Here is a 17,596-nt window from a genome sequence, read left to right on the forward strand (position 1 = left end):
CCCGAACTCCCTGAAATTATGCTCAAAATATTTTGTGTCTAAGTGGAATGTGCATGTTTCCAAGGTTAAGCACTGCTTTTTTAGGAAGTAGGAGGTCCATCCGCCACTGTCAGCTTGCTGGTTTCTGCTTACCCTCCTCCCCACTTCGTTCTTGAGGGGGTGGTTTGCTGGTCTTTGGCAGGGCCACCACTCTGGGTCAGCACATCTCAATCACACATATTCCTCCCCAGCCCTATTGGAGGCTTTGTTAAAGTCATCTGCCCCTACCCAGGTCCCACCTGCTACAGGTGAGCTAGGGTTTTATGACAGCCGTGTCTGCAGTGAGTCTCCTCGACCTCTCGCCAGCTGTTACCCAGCAAAGCACCTTGGGGAGGGTGGGGCTGCCCACTTCCGGGGAGGGAGGGAGGGGGAGGGGAGAAGGAAGTTGATCTAAACCCGCCTCTTTCTCTCTCTGTCTCCCTTCCTGCCCTATTCCCCTCCTGCCCCTTCCCTCCCACCTTGCTTCTGGTGTACTGTCCTGGAATTGCACGCGCTTCCTGACCACCAGGCTCTGGCCCTTGAGAAGCCAGCGGGGCTTTGTCCCTGTTGCTCTCCTTGCCAAACCCAGTCTCTCTGCTAGTGTTGGTTTCGGTTGCGACACCGTCCAGGTTCCCAGGCAGGAACCGCTCGGCCTGGCTGCTTAGCTACTTTTCACTGAGGAGGTGGTGGAAGGTGTCGCCTGCTCCGGCTGAGTAAGGGTGGCTGGCTGAGCCGGCAGCCCCCGCCCTGGGCCTGGCTCTTCCCAGCCTCTGTACTTTGCCCTCGCTGCCTGACAGGTTCTGCTGTGGGCTCTGCTGAATGGAAGTCGCTGGTAGTCCTTTTCCCTTTCTCCAGTCGGGTATGTTGTCCCCCTTTTTACTCTAGGATTGCCTCCTCCTCTTTCTTTCCTCTCACCTCAAACATAGGATCTTTAGAGAGTTGCTAAGGGGCGCCCTGCCTGAGTCCAGCATAGTAATATTCATGGGAAGGGTGTCCAGATGTGGAAGAGGCATTGACTGGGAAAGGAAGAGGGGGCACATACCAGAAGGGTCTCCCCTGAGAACAAGCGGCTTGACAAGTGGGCGAGGAGGGGCTGGTGGGAGGCAGAGGCCTGAGGCCTCAGAGAGAATGCTCCCGTGCTACAGTGAGGGGGAGCCTAGGATCTGGGGCCATCGCCCAGGGCTGGTGCCCAAGGGACACTTTTCTCCCCCAACTCTATAGTGCCTGGCTTACTCTGCTTCTGGCCAGGGAATATCACCCCTCCTGGTTTGGCCCCTTCTCAGCCCTCGGGAAGCCAAAGGACACTTGAGGCCAGCCCTGAATGCAGAGCCCCAAAGCATGAGCTTCTCCATGGGACAACTGTTGGTAGGAGCCTCCAGCATTAGGGCAGGGGCCCTGCCTACCTGAGTCAGCGCCAGGCCTCTCGGGGTGGAGGCTGTCTTCCGGGCAAGCCTGACAACACACCTAGGCCGAGTCTGAGATCCCAGGCGGAAGGGGCCTGACAGGCCCAGTGGATGCAAAACTATCTTTTTATTTTCTCCTCCATGTCCTGCCTTCTCTCTTCCTCTCAGTAGCAGACCCCAAAGCTGTTTCAGCCCTACTTCTGAATCAGGCCTGCTTAGTAACTGCTTGGTTTGCCTTTTGGTTCCAAATAACTGCCTTGCAGGGTGACCCCTTATTCTTTCTAAAGGCTACTTGAGAGCCATAGGGGCTACTCTTGACAGACCTCCTCCATCCTTTAGGGCCTGTCTGGAGTATGATATAGGCCAGAGCTTTGGGAGTGCCTGGTGTGCCACATCTTACTATAAGCAGGGAGGATGGTGGTAGAGGGGAGAGCGTGGCTTTTGCCAGGTCCTATTGAGTTGGCCCAGCAGGGCAGCTAATCCTCAGCCTGCCATCCTGTTGGTGAGACCCAGGGCCAAGCTGAATGGTGCAGCCAGAACCAAAAAAGGGAAACTCTCTCTCCATATTAGCCACTGCATACTCTTACCTCTTTATCCTTCAGGGAAGAAGCTAGGTGAGGAAGTTGCCTCACTTGGGGCCTTGGCCCAAGAAGCATTTCTGTTGGAGATTCTCTCCTCTCTTTTCCCTTTTTCTTTTCTCTGCTTCCTTCCAGCGGCTTGCCTCCTTACCCTGGCTCACATCCCTGCTGTGGGAAACATCTTACAGCATAGAAGAGGGGGTGCAGGGGTAAGTAAGGGAAGGATTGAGCACTTGGAGTCCTCTGAGTTGGATGGTTCAGTCCCAAAAAGGGGGTTGGTGACTTTGGAGCAGGGGATCAAAGAGCAAGCACCAGTGCTTGTTGCTTCTCTGGCTCCTGAACAAGCAGAACCTCCTCTCTTTCCCTGTCCTGGATACCCAGCGTGGGACCAGCCCTTCACAGCCACCCCGTCTTGAGTTCCTGACTCTCCTTCTTCCCTCTTTTGAAGGCTAGAGGTCCTGGTGTCGGCTAGCAACAGGTTGAGGGAGTGTGGCATTTCACCAGGTCTGGAGGAGAGCGGGCACTCAACTTGGCCCCTTCTGCGGAAAGGCCCGTAGCATCTCTTGTCAGCCTCCAGCTGAGCTGTAGCTGGCTTAGCGGGCTCAACTTCGATTTGGAAGGTTGTTTTGACAGTGAGACTTCTGGATTGGCAGACAGTAGTATTTGGGGACATAATGATTGCTCTCATTGAACATTGGATAAGGCATTTTACATGTGCTCTTTCATCTACCTGTGTAAAGTAGGGAATGTTTATTGCCACTTTACAGATAAGGAAATTAAAGCTTGTACGTGGGGGAGCCAGGGCTTGAACCTGATTCTGTTGGACTGCAGAGTTCCTCGGGATCCTGCCTGGCACAGATGTCTGGCAGTATTGGCCACTGGTCGTTTTTTGGGTAGTTCTCTTCCCCATTTGTAATAGTCTCACCTCCTTCTTGACAATGTTGATGTTACACTTGTTTTGTTTTGGGGTTTTTTGTGTTTGTGTGTGTGTGTGTGTGTTTTCCTTTTTGTGAATGGGGGTCTCACTGTATTGCCTTTTAAAATATATTCTTTTTTTTTTTTTTTCCTTTTTGTGAACAGCAGGTCTTGAACTCTTGGGCTCAAGCTATCCTCCTGCCTCTGCCTCCCTAAGTGCTGCCTGTAAAGGCATGAGCCACTGTGCCTGGCTTGATGATGTTGATGATAATAATAAAGTTAATATGTGCTGAGTAGGTGACAGATTTAGGATTTGAAACCTGGCAGCTTATCTCCGACATCTATAGTCTTAACCAGAAAGGAAGAGAATGAATGGTAGAATCTTGCTTGTGGTTGTTAAGCTCCTTGAGGCCCAGTGTGCAGCAGGGCCAGGCAGGGAACGCTGACCTGCTGTGCCACACAGACCAGCCCCTCAGTTCACCAAGAGGGATGGGCAGAGCAGAGCTCAGGATGGGCAGAGCAGAGCTCAGGATGGGCATGGGATGCCCAGATTTGGTCTCAGTTGGCAAAAGGCCCAAGTCTGCAGGTAGATGCTAAATCCCTGGTCTGGATTTTGAGAACTTAGAGACCGTCACACTTCCTGCTGCCTTGGGCTTATATCCTCGGAGAAACAGGGAGTGACAACAAACTTAGAAGGTGAACTAGAGGTTGCCAAGGAAACTTTCCCACCCATCTTCCTCTCGTAGGAGTTGGGGCAGAAGGAAGGTTTTTTCCTGTTCATTGCCCCTTAGGCAGATGGGTAGGGTTGGAGGCAGTCTAGCAGCACTGAAAGGGAGGATGGGGCTGAGAAAAAGGTAGCCTGAGGAGACCAGGCTTTCAGTACCCTGCTGGACAGGGCTAGGGTACCCTTCAGGAGGCTGGCCCAATCAGGTGCCAGCAGGGCCTAGAAATGCCCTTCTCTCCAAGGGGTGTGAACCCTAGAGTTCCTTTGGAAGGGAAAAAAGCAGGTATTTAGAAGTCCACTTGTCTCGCAGACACTGTTTGAGGACCAACCAGGCTTAGGTGAGCTACAGGGTGCGTGGAGAACAGAGCACCAGAGAGCTCTGTGGGCTGGAATGAGCAGACAGTAAGAGCTGGGGGGCTTCATGGAGATGCAAAGGTTGATGAGGAAGAGAGAAGGAAGTTAAAAGGGCCTCTTCTGGGATGTGAGGAGCCTCCCCCTTCAAACATCTACCAAATGTTGGATCTCCTCCAAGGTCCAACCCCACGTGTTTCTGGGATCTGGTCAAACAGCTCACCAAAAGACAGCCTGCAGCTACTATGCAAAGGCCCTACGTGGGCATAATGAAGAAGGGGAAATGTCAGAATCAGGATACTGTACTTAACTTGCTGCTGTCGTTTCTGCCTGAAAAGCATCTGGTTGAGCTAGCAAGCTTCTTGTCTAGGAATGCTGGACAGTTCCTTGGGTAGTAGCAAGTCATTCTTTTTTTCTCTGTGGTTTTTGAGTGCTTCACGTACAGCCAGCAGGGGCCATGAAAGGAAGAACTTTCACTCACACTCCTCTGGTCACCCTGCTGCCCTCCAGACTGTTTCCTTGAAGTTTCCAAGGCAGCTCTGGATGGTTCTGGGATGAGGCTCTGGCCTCATATGCTTTGTTGCAGTATGCTGGAGCGATCGCTCCAGATGTTCTTTGTGAGATGTAAACCAGGGCTCTAATCAGGAGTTAGACCAGACTCTGCATTTTTTTTTTTTTTTTTTTTTCTTCTGAGACAGGGTCTCGCTCTATCACCCAGGCTGGAGTACAATGGCATGATCATGGCTCACTGCAGCCTCGAACTCCTCCTGGGTTCAAGCGATCCTCCCGCCTCATCCTCCAGAGCAGCTGGGACTATAGGTGCATGCCACCACACCCAGCTGATTTCTTTTTTTTTTTTTTTTTTTTTTTTGAGACGGAGTTTCACTCTTGTTGCCCAGGCTGGAGTGCAGTGGTGCGATCTCAGCTCACTGTAACCTCCTCCTCCTGGGTTCAAGCAATTCTCCTGCCTCAGCCTCCCTAGTAGCTGGGATTACAGGCACCTGTAATCCACCACGCCCAGCTAATTTTTTGTATTTTTAGTAGAGACAAGGTTTTACTATGTTGGCCAGGCTGGTCTCGAACTCCTGACTTCAAGCAATCCACCTGCCTCAACCTCCCAAGATTTCTTAATTTCTTAATTTTTTGTAGAGACAGAGTCTCCCTATGTTGCCCAGGCTCGTCTCGAGCTCCTGGCCTCAAGTGATCCTCCTGCCTCAGCCTCCTAAAGTGCTGGGATTTAGGCATGAGCCACCTTGCCTGGCCCAGACTCTGAACAGTTTTAGTGAGATACCATAAGTTTATCCATTTGAAATTTATATGAGTGGCTTTTATTAAATTCACAGTTGTGTATCCATCACCACAATCAATTTTAGAACATTTTCATTACCCCGAAAAGAAACCCCATACTCCTTAGTTTTCACCCTTAAATTTCCCCCATCCTTCCCAGCAACCACTAACCTACTTTCTGTCTCTGTAGATTTGCCTGTTCTGGGCATTTCATATAAATGGAATCATACAATATGTGGTTCTTTATGACCAGCTTTGTTTACTCAACATCGTTTTCAAGTTTCTTCTGTGTTGTAGCATATATTCTTTTTTACTGCCAACCAATATTCCCCGGTAAGGATATGCTACGTTTGTCTATCCGTTCATCCAGCTGATGGGCATTTGAATTGTTTCCACTTTTTGACTATTATGGATTATGGTGCTGTGAACCTTGGTTACAGGTTTTTTGTGGATTTCTGTTTTCATTTCTCTTTTGTATATACTGAGGAGCGGAATTGCTGGCTCATATAGTCTGTGTTTAGCACTTTGAGGAATGTACACGTCTTCACATAGATGTATGTTTTTTGTCTAGACCATACCCTTTTTGTACAGGTTGAACATCCGTAATCCAAAAGCCAAAATGCTCCAAAATCTAAACTTTTTGAGTGCCAGCATGATGCCACAAGTGGAAAATTCTACACGTAACCCCATATGACAGGTTATAATCAAAATTCAATCACTTTATTTCATGCACAAAATTATTTTAAAATGTCATGAAATTACCTTCAGGCCATGTATATAATGTACACATGAAAAATAAATGTTTAGACTTGGGTCCCATCCCTGAGATACCTGATTATGTATATGCAAATATTCCAAAATCCAAAACAATTTAAAATCTGCCACGTTTCTGGTCCTAAGCATTTTGGATAAAGGATATTCAACCTGTATTATGTTTATATGCCTCTTCAGTGCTGGTCGTTGTAGCTTCTGCTTCCTCATCCCCTCATTTGAGCCGGGAGGCAGAGCAGGGCAGACTGCTGCCTTGCTCAGACCTAATCGTTCAGTTCTTTCATTGTACAAGTATTCATTGAGCAGCAAACATAAGCCAGTCTCTCTAAGTGCTGGGATGTATCAGTGAATAAAGAATATATGCCTGCTTTCATGTGCTTCCATTTTTACTGGGGGAGACGGCAAATAAATGTAAAGTGATAAATAACAAAGGTTCAGTGGGGCATTGGTAGTTCAGCGGCAGAAATTTCATCTCCTACGCGGGAGACTTGGGTTCGACTTCGGCCATGCAGTCCTTCCATGCAGGAAGGGCTACTACGTTTCTACCCAACAAAGTTATTATGGCCGGGCGCAGTGGCTCATGCCTGTAATTCCAGCACTTTGGGAGGCCAAGGCGGGCGGATCACCTGAGATCGGGAGTTTGAGACCAGCCTGACCAACATGGAGAAACCCTATCTCTATTGAAAATACAAAATTAGCCAGGTGTGGTGGCGCATGACTGTAATCCCAGCTACTCGGGAGGCTGAGGTGGGAGAATTGCTTGAACCCGGGAGGTGGAGGTTGCGGTGAGCTGAGATCGCACCATTGCACTCCAGCCTGGGCAACAAGAGTAAAGCTCTGTCTCAAAAATATAAATAAATAAAAAATAAAGGTTCATGTAAGTTTTGGGTGGCGATGAGGGCGTTGAGGCAGTTATGACCATGTTGCTACCATGACTTTGAGATGCAGTCTTGTCGCAGTGTGCACAGGCAGCATGGAGGGAGGCGGGGTACCGGCTCTCCCTCCTGAACCAGACGAGCTGTTGTGTTGCCAGTGGAGGTTCAGGGAGCCAGTGATGGGACAGCTCTGCTCCTGAGCTTTGCCACCCACAGGACCTGGACACTGGACCTTATGATGTGCTCCTTTGGAGTGAAGACTGGCTGTCATCTCAGCCCCCTCTCCTTTCTTCTGCTGCCATATCATTCTTCACATGCCTACCAGCCCCCTGGAATCTGCCCCTGCACTCTCATCGCTTATATATTTTGCAGAGAGCGTTTAGAGGACTGGAAGTGTAGCATGTAATGGTATCTCTGTTTCCATCCTGCAGCCCACCTTGGGACACCTTGACTCCAAGCCCAGCAGTAAGTCCAACATGATTCGGGGCCGCAACTCAGCCACCTCTGCTGATGAGCAGCCCCACATTGGAAACTACCGGCTCCTCAAGACCATTGGCAAGGGTAATTTTGCCAAGGTGAAGTTGGCCCGACACATCCTGACTGGGAAAGAGGTGAGCACTGGGACTGGGGACATGGCAGCACCTCCCAGCCCTGTTGACACTCCAGCAGGTGGTGATGGGACTACTACTGCAGCCAACCTCTTGTTTATCCGGCAGAAATGAGATCTGAGATATAGGGGTGCAAAAAGCTGTGGGATGAAAAGGAGTAAGAAATATAAAGGAGGAAGTAGATTGGAATCCTGGGTTTCGCCTGGTCAGAGAAGTGATTTGGGGCCTTTTTGTCTCATCCTCAGGTAGCTGTGAAGATCATTGACAAGACTCAACTGAACTCCTCCAGCCTCCAGAAAGTAAGCACATGGCACCTCCTGTCCCTTTTTTTTTTTTTTTTTTTTTGAGTCAGAGCCTCACTCTTGTCGCCCAGGCTGGAGTGCAATGGTGTGATCTCGGCTCACTGCAACCTCCGCCTTTTGGTTTCAAGCGATTCTCCCGCCTCAGCCTCCCGAGTAGCTGGGATTATAGGCACCCACCACCACGCCTAGCTAAGTTTTGTATTTTTACTAGAGATGGGGTTTCACCATGGTAGCCAGGCTGGTCTCGAACTCCTGACCTCAAGTGATCCGCTCGCCTCGGCCTCCCAAAGTGCTAGGATTATAGGCGTGAACCACTGCCCCCAGCCCGCCTGTCCCTTTCTAAATCTCTCTTCTGGGGTCAATGATCTACTGACCCCATTTAGACCTTCTCTTGAATTCCTAGTTTAAATTTTCTGGCCATTTCACTCACCATCCCTCAACCATTCCCTCCCATGGCTCTGCTACCTTTGGGGCTTTGGTTGGATCATCTGTGGTGACTCCTCCTGAGTGGGCTTCCTGGCCATAGGCACTGGCTCTTGTGAAGTCTTTCTGTTCATTCCCAGCCACTTGGCCTACCTGTCTGACCTACTTCCTGCATCTTGTTATCTTCTGGCTTGTGGCCAGCCCTATGCAAAAACACATGTTTGTAGCCACTACTAGAAACACATGCAGCTACTTCAAGATCTGGAATGATACAGGGGAGTGGCTTTAGAAATACAAGAATAAGAGGAAGCAGAGAACCTGCCGGTGGGTTCTGTGCCAGCTACCTTTTAGAGAATGAGCTCCAGCTCAAATTTTCTGAACAAAACCTAGTTCTGTTCATCTTGTGGCAAATCAGATATTTTCTCCATAAGCACATTGTGGCAGTTGAGTTAGGAGAAGGCATGATTCGTGCTAACAGAGTCAGATAGTGATACTGGGAACCTTAGGAGTAAGGGCTGAGGATTGTTGTTGAGGGCGATGCTCATGGAATTAGAGTGGATGAGTTGTTCTCCTGACATGCAAATAGCCAGAACCAAGGTGTTTCCTATTTATTGTTATCCCTGGGATCCCTTCAAGGGTTCTTCAGTTCAGTAGAAACATTGTTGTCATCATCAGGGTGTCCCTGGCTTGAAGCTTTCCAGGAGGAAGGGAAAAAGGGCTGCTTATGACATCCTGGCTCCAGCCCCACAGAAGAAGTCAGCGTGGGGTGGGCCATTTGGCCTTGGGAGCAGTCTAGCCTGCCATCGTAATAATCGCCAGTCCACCAAGCCATCGTATTCCCGACCTTGTTTTTCTCCCTAATTCTTCTTGGTTTTCTCCCTAATTCTTCCTGACTCTCTGGAAGGCACCAACACCAGACAAATAGAGCCATTTTCAAAACCTTTTGAGACTCTTTGTTACTAAAGCCAGTCTGATTCTGGCCAAAAATGTGATCTCAGCAATGATCCCTGAAAAATGAACATTGAAGAAGCTAGCCCCCTCAGGGGTCTAGACGAGCCCAGAAAACCCCAAGTTCTCCCAGAAGAATGTCACTTCCATGCCAGGTGAGCAGCCTCAGGGGAAGAAGCCCTGGCAGCTGCCTCTGGCCCCATTTCAGAGCTGCTCCCCATTACTGCCCCAGAGGGTGGTATCCAGGCTTTTTGCCTCTCCATCCAAAATATCTGTTGGACCAGGGAAAAAAGTAAGAAAAACCTAGGCCCTAATAAAGGGTAAGGTCAGCATTGTGTTCCTGAGGATTGGAAAGCCTTTTTCTTCTTTTCGTTTCTAGCTTAGGAAAGCTCTGGGGCATCATTAAAGGGGAAACAAATGTATTCACTTTATTCCATAAACCATATCTTGAATTAGGGCTTCCCCTACCCCCAACAAAAACAACAACAAAAACTAGTTCTGTTCTTTGTGCAAGTGATGAGGCCTGAAATTACAAAAAGCCCCACCTCCAGTTCTCTGGCCCCCGCAGAGGGGAAGGAGTTCATTTCTGTCATCTTTCTTTATGGAAATACATGGTTTGGAGCCCCTGGTTTTGTTTCACAAAGAGAGCGTGAGTGTGTGGAGGTGGATTTGATTAAAATTGGCATCAGCTATATATAGGAGTGGCTTCTTCTGTCACCACCCTAGAGGCCCAGGAAGGAAAGGCCTATCCCCTAGAACAGAGCCCTCTGACTACTGTAAATCAGAAAATGATGGGGTCACCCTCTGGTGCTCTACCACCCCTTTACACAGACCAAGCTGGGGTGTGTACTGTCACTGAACCAAGGCAGCAGCTCGGGTTCTGAATATTCACGCACATGGGCTCACACTCCCTCCAGTAGAGGCAGCCAGCCAAAACCTGCCTGCTGTTTTGGGGCTGGATTTGGTAGACGTAGCAGAGGGCATGGCTGGCTCATCCTGATGCCATCCCGGGTAGCACGTCCCCACAGCCAGCCCTCCTCCAGCTTCCCCAACTTCCCAGCCACGGGAAGGCCGTGCATGAGCTAGACAACCACCCTATTTTCTTTTCCCTGCCCGGTTTTGGTTTTTTGGGAAAAACTAATCCTGGCAGGGACTGTTTGGAGAGACCTGAGGGGAGCAAGTTGGGCAGGCATGACCCCTGGTATTTTATCTTCCAGCTATTCCGCGAAGTAAGAATAATGAAGGTTTTGAATCATCCCAACATAGGTGAGCACAAGTTGTTATTTCTTTCTTCTTCCCCAACAGCAAGGCACTGCTTTCCAGCATGTCATCTTCTCCCCGAGGTGCACTGCCTTCTGGAGTCTGCAGTCTTCAAGGATGCCCCTGGGGAAGCTCAGCTCAAAATCCATCATCTCCCCTTCTGGCACACTGGGCTGTCCTTAGCAGTTTGGCTGGCATGAGAGGAACTTGTTCTTGGGAGTGGGGGATCATGAAAGGAGGGGAGATTTTCGTCCTAGGATGCTCCTGGGCATGTTGGAGAGCAGTATGTGGCCCCTGTTGCTTCTTGACTTAAGGCTTGGCCTTTTCTCTTGTAGTTAAATTATTTGAAGTGATTGAGACTGAGAAAACGCTCTACCTTGTCATGGAGTACGCTAGTGGCGGTAGGTGTGGAACTGCCTCTTCCTGTTGTGCCCCCACTTCTTCCACCTCCAGCCAGCTCTGACTGAGATCCCTGCCTGGTCTCTTACAGGAGAGGTATTTGATTACCTAGTGGCTCATGGCAGGATGAAAGAAAAAGAGGCTCGAGCCAAATTCCGCCAGGTAGGTGTGACTCCCTCCATAGGAGCTAGGCCTGACCTCTGCTTTTGGGGTTTGACATGTAAGGATAAGCTGCCTGTCTGTAAGTGGCCCTTGGAGGGTACTTTGGGCTCTGCTTATCCGTGTGGCAGGTTAGCACTAAGTCATAGGGTCACTGCTCTGTCAGCCCCTGTGGCCCACCCTCAGGCACCCCTGGGTTAACCCTTCTTCCTTCCTTTCAGATAGTGTCTGCTGTGCAGTACTGTCACCAGAAGTTTATTGTTCATAGAGACTTAAAGGTAAGGCATGCACTTCTCCTTGTGCCTTTGAGTGGGAGCCAGGTTGTTGCCTCTTGGTTCTCCATGATAAAACCATGAATAACCATCAGGCCCTGAGTGTTCCAGGAAACTCCAGCCTTTCCTTTTTTTCTTTCTTTCTTTCTTTTTTTTTTTTTTTTTTTTTTTGAGATGACCAGAAAGCCCCTAGGGCTGCCTCTGATAGAGGCCTTGTGGCTGGACCTCGAGTTCCATTCTAGCCCTTGAGCAGGGGGCCTCTGCCATTTCACCTCTTGGCACATCACCTTTCAGTGCTGCCAAGCGAGGCAGGCACACTCCAGGCTTTCTCAGTCTTTCAGGCAACCTGGTAGCTGACCCAGGGAAGAGTGCTCAAAGTTCCACAGCTGTATCCCAGCTGCTTTGCAGGCAGGCACGCACATACCATCTCCATTACCAAGATACTCAAGTTTGAGGACACCTGTGGGTCTCTTGGCTGCTGAGTCCTCACAGACATGATTTGATTAACCTGGGCCTGATGCTGAAGCTTTGCACAGCTCACAGGGTCTCTGGGCCTTCAGATCCCATCTCTCCCATGGCTGGCCCACGTGAGGAGTGGCCTGCATTGCCTTCCTCCTGCCCAGCCTATTCACGCTGATTGAAGCCCTGCCCTGAAATTGGTGGAGAAAGTTCTGAGACTGAAGATGACTTTCCGTTTGTTCTCCCATTCCCCTCAGCTCCTTCCTGCCCAGGGCCTTAGTCTGGTTCACTTGGTTCCCTGATGTTTTCCATCTTACCTCCCAGGCAGAAAACCTGCTCTTGGATGCTGATATGAACATCAAGATTGCAGACTTTGGCTTCAGCAATGAATTCACCTTTGGGAACAAGCTGGACACCTTCTGTGGCAGTCCCCCTTATGCTGCTCCAGAACTCTTCCAGGGCAAAAAATATGATGGACCCGAGGTGGATGTGTGGAGCCTAGGAGTTATCCTCTATACACTGGTCAGCGGATCCCTGCCTTTTGATGGACAGAACCTCAAGGTGGAGTGAAGTGCAAGCTTTTTATTGCTTCTCATTTCCTCTCGGCCTCTGGTCTTAGCCCTGACCTCCCGCCTTTGCCACCTGTCTACATTTGTCCCAAGCCAAAGCTTCAGAGAAGGGCTTGCTGAGGTAGCAGCAGTCAAAGGCCTTCTGCACCTGGGAATGAATAACCTCAGTTCCTTTCTCGAAAGATGGGATAAACTGTGTGTGTGTTCATCCCCCAAGGCACTCCGGATTGCAGGCCTCGGACTGGTCAAGTTAGAGGGTACGAGGGTATTTGACTTCACTTGCCTCTCTGGTGAGGTGTCTTGTCCCCAGGCTGTCTGCCTTCTTCTATATTTCATTTATGTCTGCTTTGCCAGGCTTAAGCTCTCAGGATCTTGGATATTAGGTTTCTTCCTTTGGCCTTGGGGTGATTTCAATTTTCTAACCCTGGATCCTCCTGCAGGAGCTGCGGGAACGGGTACTGAGGGGAAAATACCGTATTCCATTCTACATGTCCACGGACTGTGAAAACCTGCTTAAGAAATTTCTCATTCTTAATCCCAGCAAGAGAGGCACTTTAGAGGTGAGCAGTGGAGCCCAACTGGCGGAAGGGCCTGGGGTCCCCACAGAAACTTTCCAGCTGAGTTTCTTCCCCCTGCCCTTTTCCTTCTCTGTGCTCCCCAGCAAATCATGAAAGATCGATGGATGAATGTGGGTCACGAAGATGATGAACTAAAGCCTTATGTGGAGCCACTCCCTGACTACAAGGACCCCCGGCGGACAGGTGAGGCTGTGCCGGGCTGTGAGGTTAAGCTTGCCTAGGAGTTGAGGCCAGTCTTAACTGTTATGTCCCCCTGTGCAGAGCTGATGGTGTCCATGGGTTATACACGGGAAGAGATCCAGGACTCGCTGGTGGGCCAGAGATACAACGAGGTGATGGCCACCTATCTGCTCCTGGGCTACAAGAGCTCCGAGGTGTGTGCTCCCTGCTCCATTCTCTGACCTGGCCAGCCTCACTGTCTGTAGCACCCGTGCTTCTAACACCTGTTGAGGGCAGAAGCTCATCTCTGAGTAGGTGTGCTCTCTGCTCACCAATTTTAAGCCTCAGCTTTGGTGTCTAAGGTCCTCTGGCCCATTCACTGATCTCCATGAGTGAATTAATAGAAAGCTGGTAGGGTCAGTGTGGGACTGGGTCAGAGTTTCAATACGGGTGAGTTGATCTAGGTTAGTCTGCATTGATTAGATGTGTCTGGGTCATCGGCTAGCACTACTACATTGATCTAGATATCTTTGTGTCTCTTTTTGTATCTGGAAGTGTACATTTCTGGGGGGTGGTGTGTGTGTGTGTCTCTGTGTGTGTCTGATCAGAAGCTTGAGTCTGTTGCTTTTTTTTTTTTTTTTTTGAGACGGAGTTTCGCTCTTGTTGCCCAGGCTGGAGTGCAATGGCAGGATCTTGGCTCACTGCAACCTCCGCCTCCCGGGTTCAAGCGATTCTCCTGCCTCAGCCTCCCAAGTAGCTGGGATTACAGGCATGTGCCACCATACCTAGCTATTGAGTCTGTTGCTTCTGTCTAGTGCTTTATGTTTGGGTGTGTGTATCTGTGTGTGTGTGTGTGTGTGTGTATGTGTCCGTCTTCCCGTCTGTGGATCTGGAGACTGTGATTGTTCTTCTGCCCATTTGGGTTTTGTTCATCATCTGAGTATCCCCACATGAACTCCCAGCCTCCCTGCCCTGCTCTCCCTCTGGTGGTGGGATCCTTAAGAGGCACCTGGTGACACTTGGTATAGGCCCATATTGCTCTGTGTTGAGGGGAGTGGACTTGAGTCTGGACATGTGTTCTTGCGGATGTTTGTGTCTCTGGGTGTGTGGGCTTATGTATTCCTCTCTGAGACTGTGTTTCTCAGTGTCTGTGTCAGAGCATGTGTGTCTCCAGGGTCTCCTCCAGGGGGGATGTATTGGTCTTACAAGTGGATGTCCGGTATGATCCTGGGGTGTTTGAGTGTTGGGAGAGGGCGGTATGTGTAAATGTGTCCATCTGTAGGAATCTCCACATGACTTCTGCCCTCCCTTGAAGCTGTTTTCTGTTTCTTTCAGCTGGAAGGCGACACCATCACCCTGAAACCCCGGCCTTCAGCTGATCTGACCAATAGCAGCGCCCCATCCCCATCCCACAAGGTACAGCGCAGCGTGTCGGCCAATCCCAAGCAGCGGCGCTTCAGCGACCAGGGTAAATGCTTTTGGGAGTTGTAGGTGGGGACTCACCCCTCTCCAGAGAGGTTACAGGTTCTGTGGGGACTTGGGTAACACAACTAAGTTTCAGTCCTGGTTCAGCCATTTATTAGTAGTGTGGCTATGGGCAAGCCACTTCCCTTCCCTCGCCTCTGTGGAATGGGGGCTTGCTGGGTTGTTGGCCAGCCCTGTAGGAGATGAGCATGCGTGGGGCTGGCGCTCAGTGGACCCCTTGGCCTTACCCATTCCCATCCTCCCTCTGGCCCAGCAGCTGGTCCTGCCATTCCCACCTCTAATTCTTACTCTAAGAAGACTCAGAGTAACAACGCAGAAAATAAGCGGCCTGAGGAGGACCGGGAGTCAGGGCGGAAAGCCAGCAGCACAGCCAAGGTGCCTGCCAGCCCCCTGCCCGGTCTGGAGAGGAAGAAGACCACCCCAACCCCCTCCACGGTGAGCCGCACCCCCCGCCCTCTCCTTCCTTCCTGCGGTGGGGCCTGCCCTCTCCAGGCAGCTCTTCTCTTAATTCAGACTCTGTTCCCTTTGGCTACTACTTCTGCTTATAGCAGGAAGCCTCGCTCCCAGGAGTAAATGCAGAATCCTTTCCTTAACCTACCACTGTCTGCTTCAGGTGGAAGGGACAGGAAGCCTGTTCCATGAACCTGAGGGGAGAACCTGGCTGTAGACCACTTTGGCTTTCTGATAGAACGCTTGCCCTTTATTCCCCACAGAACAGCGTCCTCTCCACCAGCACAAATCGAAGCAGGAATTCCCCACTTTTGGAGCGGGCCAGCCTCGGCCAGGCCTCCATCCAGAATGGTAAAGACAGGTGAGAGACCCGGGCCCTGCCTGCCTCGCTCCCTAGGAGCCATGTCTCACAGGGTGATGTCTGTCAGCAGCACCGTCTCCTGTCCCTGCCAGCGCATTGCTCCCTGCTCCCTGGAGTTCCATCCTGGCTGTGTCCAGTCTAGCTTTCCCCTCCCCTATTCCACGCCATTGCCTCCTCCCCATTTTCCTCTGACTGCTACTTGCAGTTTGCCAAGTGTGGGGCTGACCGTGGCCATCTCAGCTACATGCTCGCTTCTTGACCACGGCCAGGGCATGGCAGCTGCCCTCCTCTAGACATGAGCAGCTAAGGCCTTGTGTTGGGGGTCCCAGCTCAGGGCAGAACCAAGAGATGCCCACCTTGAGGGGTGTACACATAGAGGGCGACTCCAGCCATCCCCATGAGACCAGAGCTCCCCAGCCTTCACCGGCCGCATTTCTTGGTGTTGCATTCCTGGCTCTATCTCTTCTGAGTTTATGAAAGTTTCCCCTCAGCAACACCCCACTCTTTGTGTAGAAGAAACTCTCCTGTTCTTAAAATTCTTAGGAGGCCAGTGCAGCCTGGAGGCAGCGGCCCCTTGTCTGCTCTCCTTCATTTCTGATTTCCTCTTCCCAGGCACTGACCCACCTCGCTGCTTCCCGACCTCACTCACCTCCACTTCTCAGCCCCACATTCCCCAGTTCTGACTTGCATCCCGCTGCTGCCCAGGCCTGACCTCTACCCTGCCAGAGCTCCCCAGCTCTGGCCCTTCCCCTGCCCTTGCTTCCTAATCCAGGCCTTCCGCCCTCACTCACCCCTAACACGGGCCTCTCCGCTGCTTTTGTTTCCTAGCCTAACCATGCCAGGGTCCCGGGCCTCCACGGCTTCTGCTTCTGCCGCAGTCTCTGCGGCCCGGCCCCGCCAGCACCAGAAATCCATGTCGGCCTCCGTGCACCCCAACAAGGCCTCTGGGCTGCCCCCCACGGAGAGTAACTGTGAGGTGCCGCGGCCCAGGCAAGTGTGCTGGGGCAGCTGGTGCACCTGCTGCCCTCAGCCCACCCTACCCCCTTGCCCCAGCAATTTCTTCTTCCCACTTGGGGGTCCTGCTGTGTTCTTGTCATCTTAGCCACAAGAAATGGGTCTGTCCCCTGCGGCCAGGAAGTGGAGGGAACAAAAAAGAGCATTAATGCCCCTCTTTTCCAGTTCTCCCTCTCAGAACAGGTATGCAGGAAGCTGTCCTAAGGCTCCAAAGGGAAACCTTTTTGTTCTGAACCTTCCAGGGTTTCCTTAGGGACCCCGGGGATAGTCGGCATCACAGGGACTCAATCCTCAAGGGTTGGTCCCCATTGCCACCTTGAGGGTCCAGTCTGCCCGGCTCCCAGGGAGCCCGCTGTCTCCAGCCTAAACCACACTCCACACACGGGTCCTTCCTTGCCTCCCTCCCTCCCTTCCCAAACCATCTCCTTCCACTTCCACGAGACTTCCTTCTCACCACTGTCCTCAGTAGTCACACCCTTCCTTCTGTGTCCTCGTGATGGCTGCCTCTGCCCTAGCATCCCCCTCCCTGTCCCCACCACAGGGTGTCCAAGTGCCCAGTGATGATGGCTGTCCTATACCCTAATTCGTCCCCCTCAACCCCACTTCTCTTCCCACAGCACAGCCCCCCAGCGTGTCCCTGTTGCCTCCCCATCCGCCCACAACATCAGCAGCAGTGGTGGAGCCCCAGACCGAACTAATTTCCCCCGGGGTGTGTCCAGCCGAAGCACCTTCCATGCTGGGCAGCTCCGACAGGTGCGGGACCAGCAGAATTTGCCCTACGGTGTGACCCCAGCCTCTCCCTCTGGCCACAGCCAGGGCCGGCGGGGGGCCTCTGGGAGCATCTTCAGCAAGTTCACCTCCAAGTTTGTACGCAGGTAAGCAAGGAGCTTTGGGTGGCAGAGAGGCTCAGGCCAGGCCTTGCTGCTTTACTCGGGGTGGGTTGGGGGTTGGGGTTTGGGATACTCTGTACCGGTATTGGGTCCTGGGGTTAGAAGAGGCTTCAGGAAGCACAAGAAATTAGGTCTTTGTCAACATCTTATGTGCCCAGGCCCACCCCTCTTAGGCCTCTCCCCAACTCACAGGCACCCCTCATTCTCTGGCCCCAAGCAGATGGCCGATGCCGCCTCCTCTCTAGGAGAGTGTGAACTCAGATGCTAAAATAAAAGCCCCCCCTTCTCTCCTGGGTTCCCATGGAAACTTATATTTGGTGACGCAGCTGCAAAGTCAT

The 17,596-nt window shown here is 51.4% G+C and overlaps 1 protein-coding gene across 13 annotated transcripts in view; it reads left to right on the forward strand.

The window, feature by feature from the left end:
- Positions 1–17,596, forward strand: part of MARK2 (microtubule affinity regulating kinase 2) — a 71,836-nt gene that overhangs the window by 48,613 nt on the left and 5,627 nt on the right. For 4 of the 13 annotated variants that reach the window (XM_055354362.2, XM_019037111.4, XM_055354364.2 and 1 more), the window contains exons 2-16: positions 7,354–7,533; positions 7,776–7,829; positions 10,421–10,469; positions 10,799–10,864; positions 10,954–11,024; positions 11,243–11,299; positions 12,077–12,313; positions 12,762–12,881; positions 12,983–13,082; positions 13,161–13,273; positions 14,394–14,526; positions 14,797–14,978; positions 15,257–15,354; positions 16,183–16,344; positions 16,986–17,243. In XM_055354362.2, coding sequence (XP_055210337.1) covers positions 7,354–7,533; positions 7,776–7,829; positions 10,421–10,469; positions 10,799–10,864; positions 10,954–11,024; positions 11,243–11,299; positions 12,077–12,313; positions 12,762–12,881; positions 12,983–13,082; positions 13,161–13,273; positions 14,394–14,526; positions 14,797–14,978; positions 15,257–15,354; positions 16,183–16,344; positions 16,986–17,243 — 1,880 coding nt within the window. Of the gene's footprint in view, positions 1–737; positions 878–7,353; positions 7,534–7,775; positions 7,830–10,420; positions 10,470–10,798; positions 10,865–10,953; positions 11,025–11,242; positions 11,300–12,076; positions 12,314–12,761; positions 12,882–12,982; positions 13,083–13,160; positions 13,274–14,393; positions 14,527–14,796; positions 14,979–15,256; positions 15,355–16,182; positions 16,345–16,985; positions 17,244–17,596 lie in introns of those variants that run through there. The other 9 variants (XM_055354363.2, XM_055354365.2, XM_019037110.4 and 6 more) reach the window with 4 other exon arrangements.

Source organism: Gorilla gorilla, chromosome 9, assembly GCF_029281585.2.
Source record: "Gorilla gorilla gorilla isolate KB3781 chromosome 9, NHGRI_mGorGor1-v2.1_pri, whole genome shotgun sequence".
NCBI lineage: Eukaryota > Metazoa > Chordata > Mammalia > Primates > Hominidae > Gorilla > Gorilla gorilla.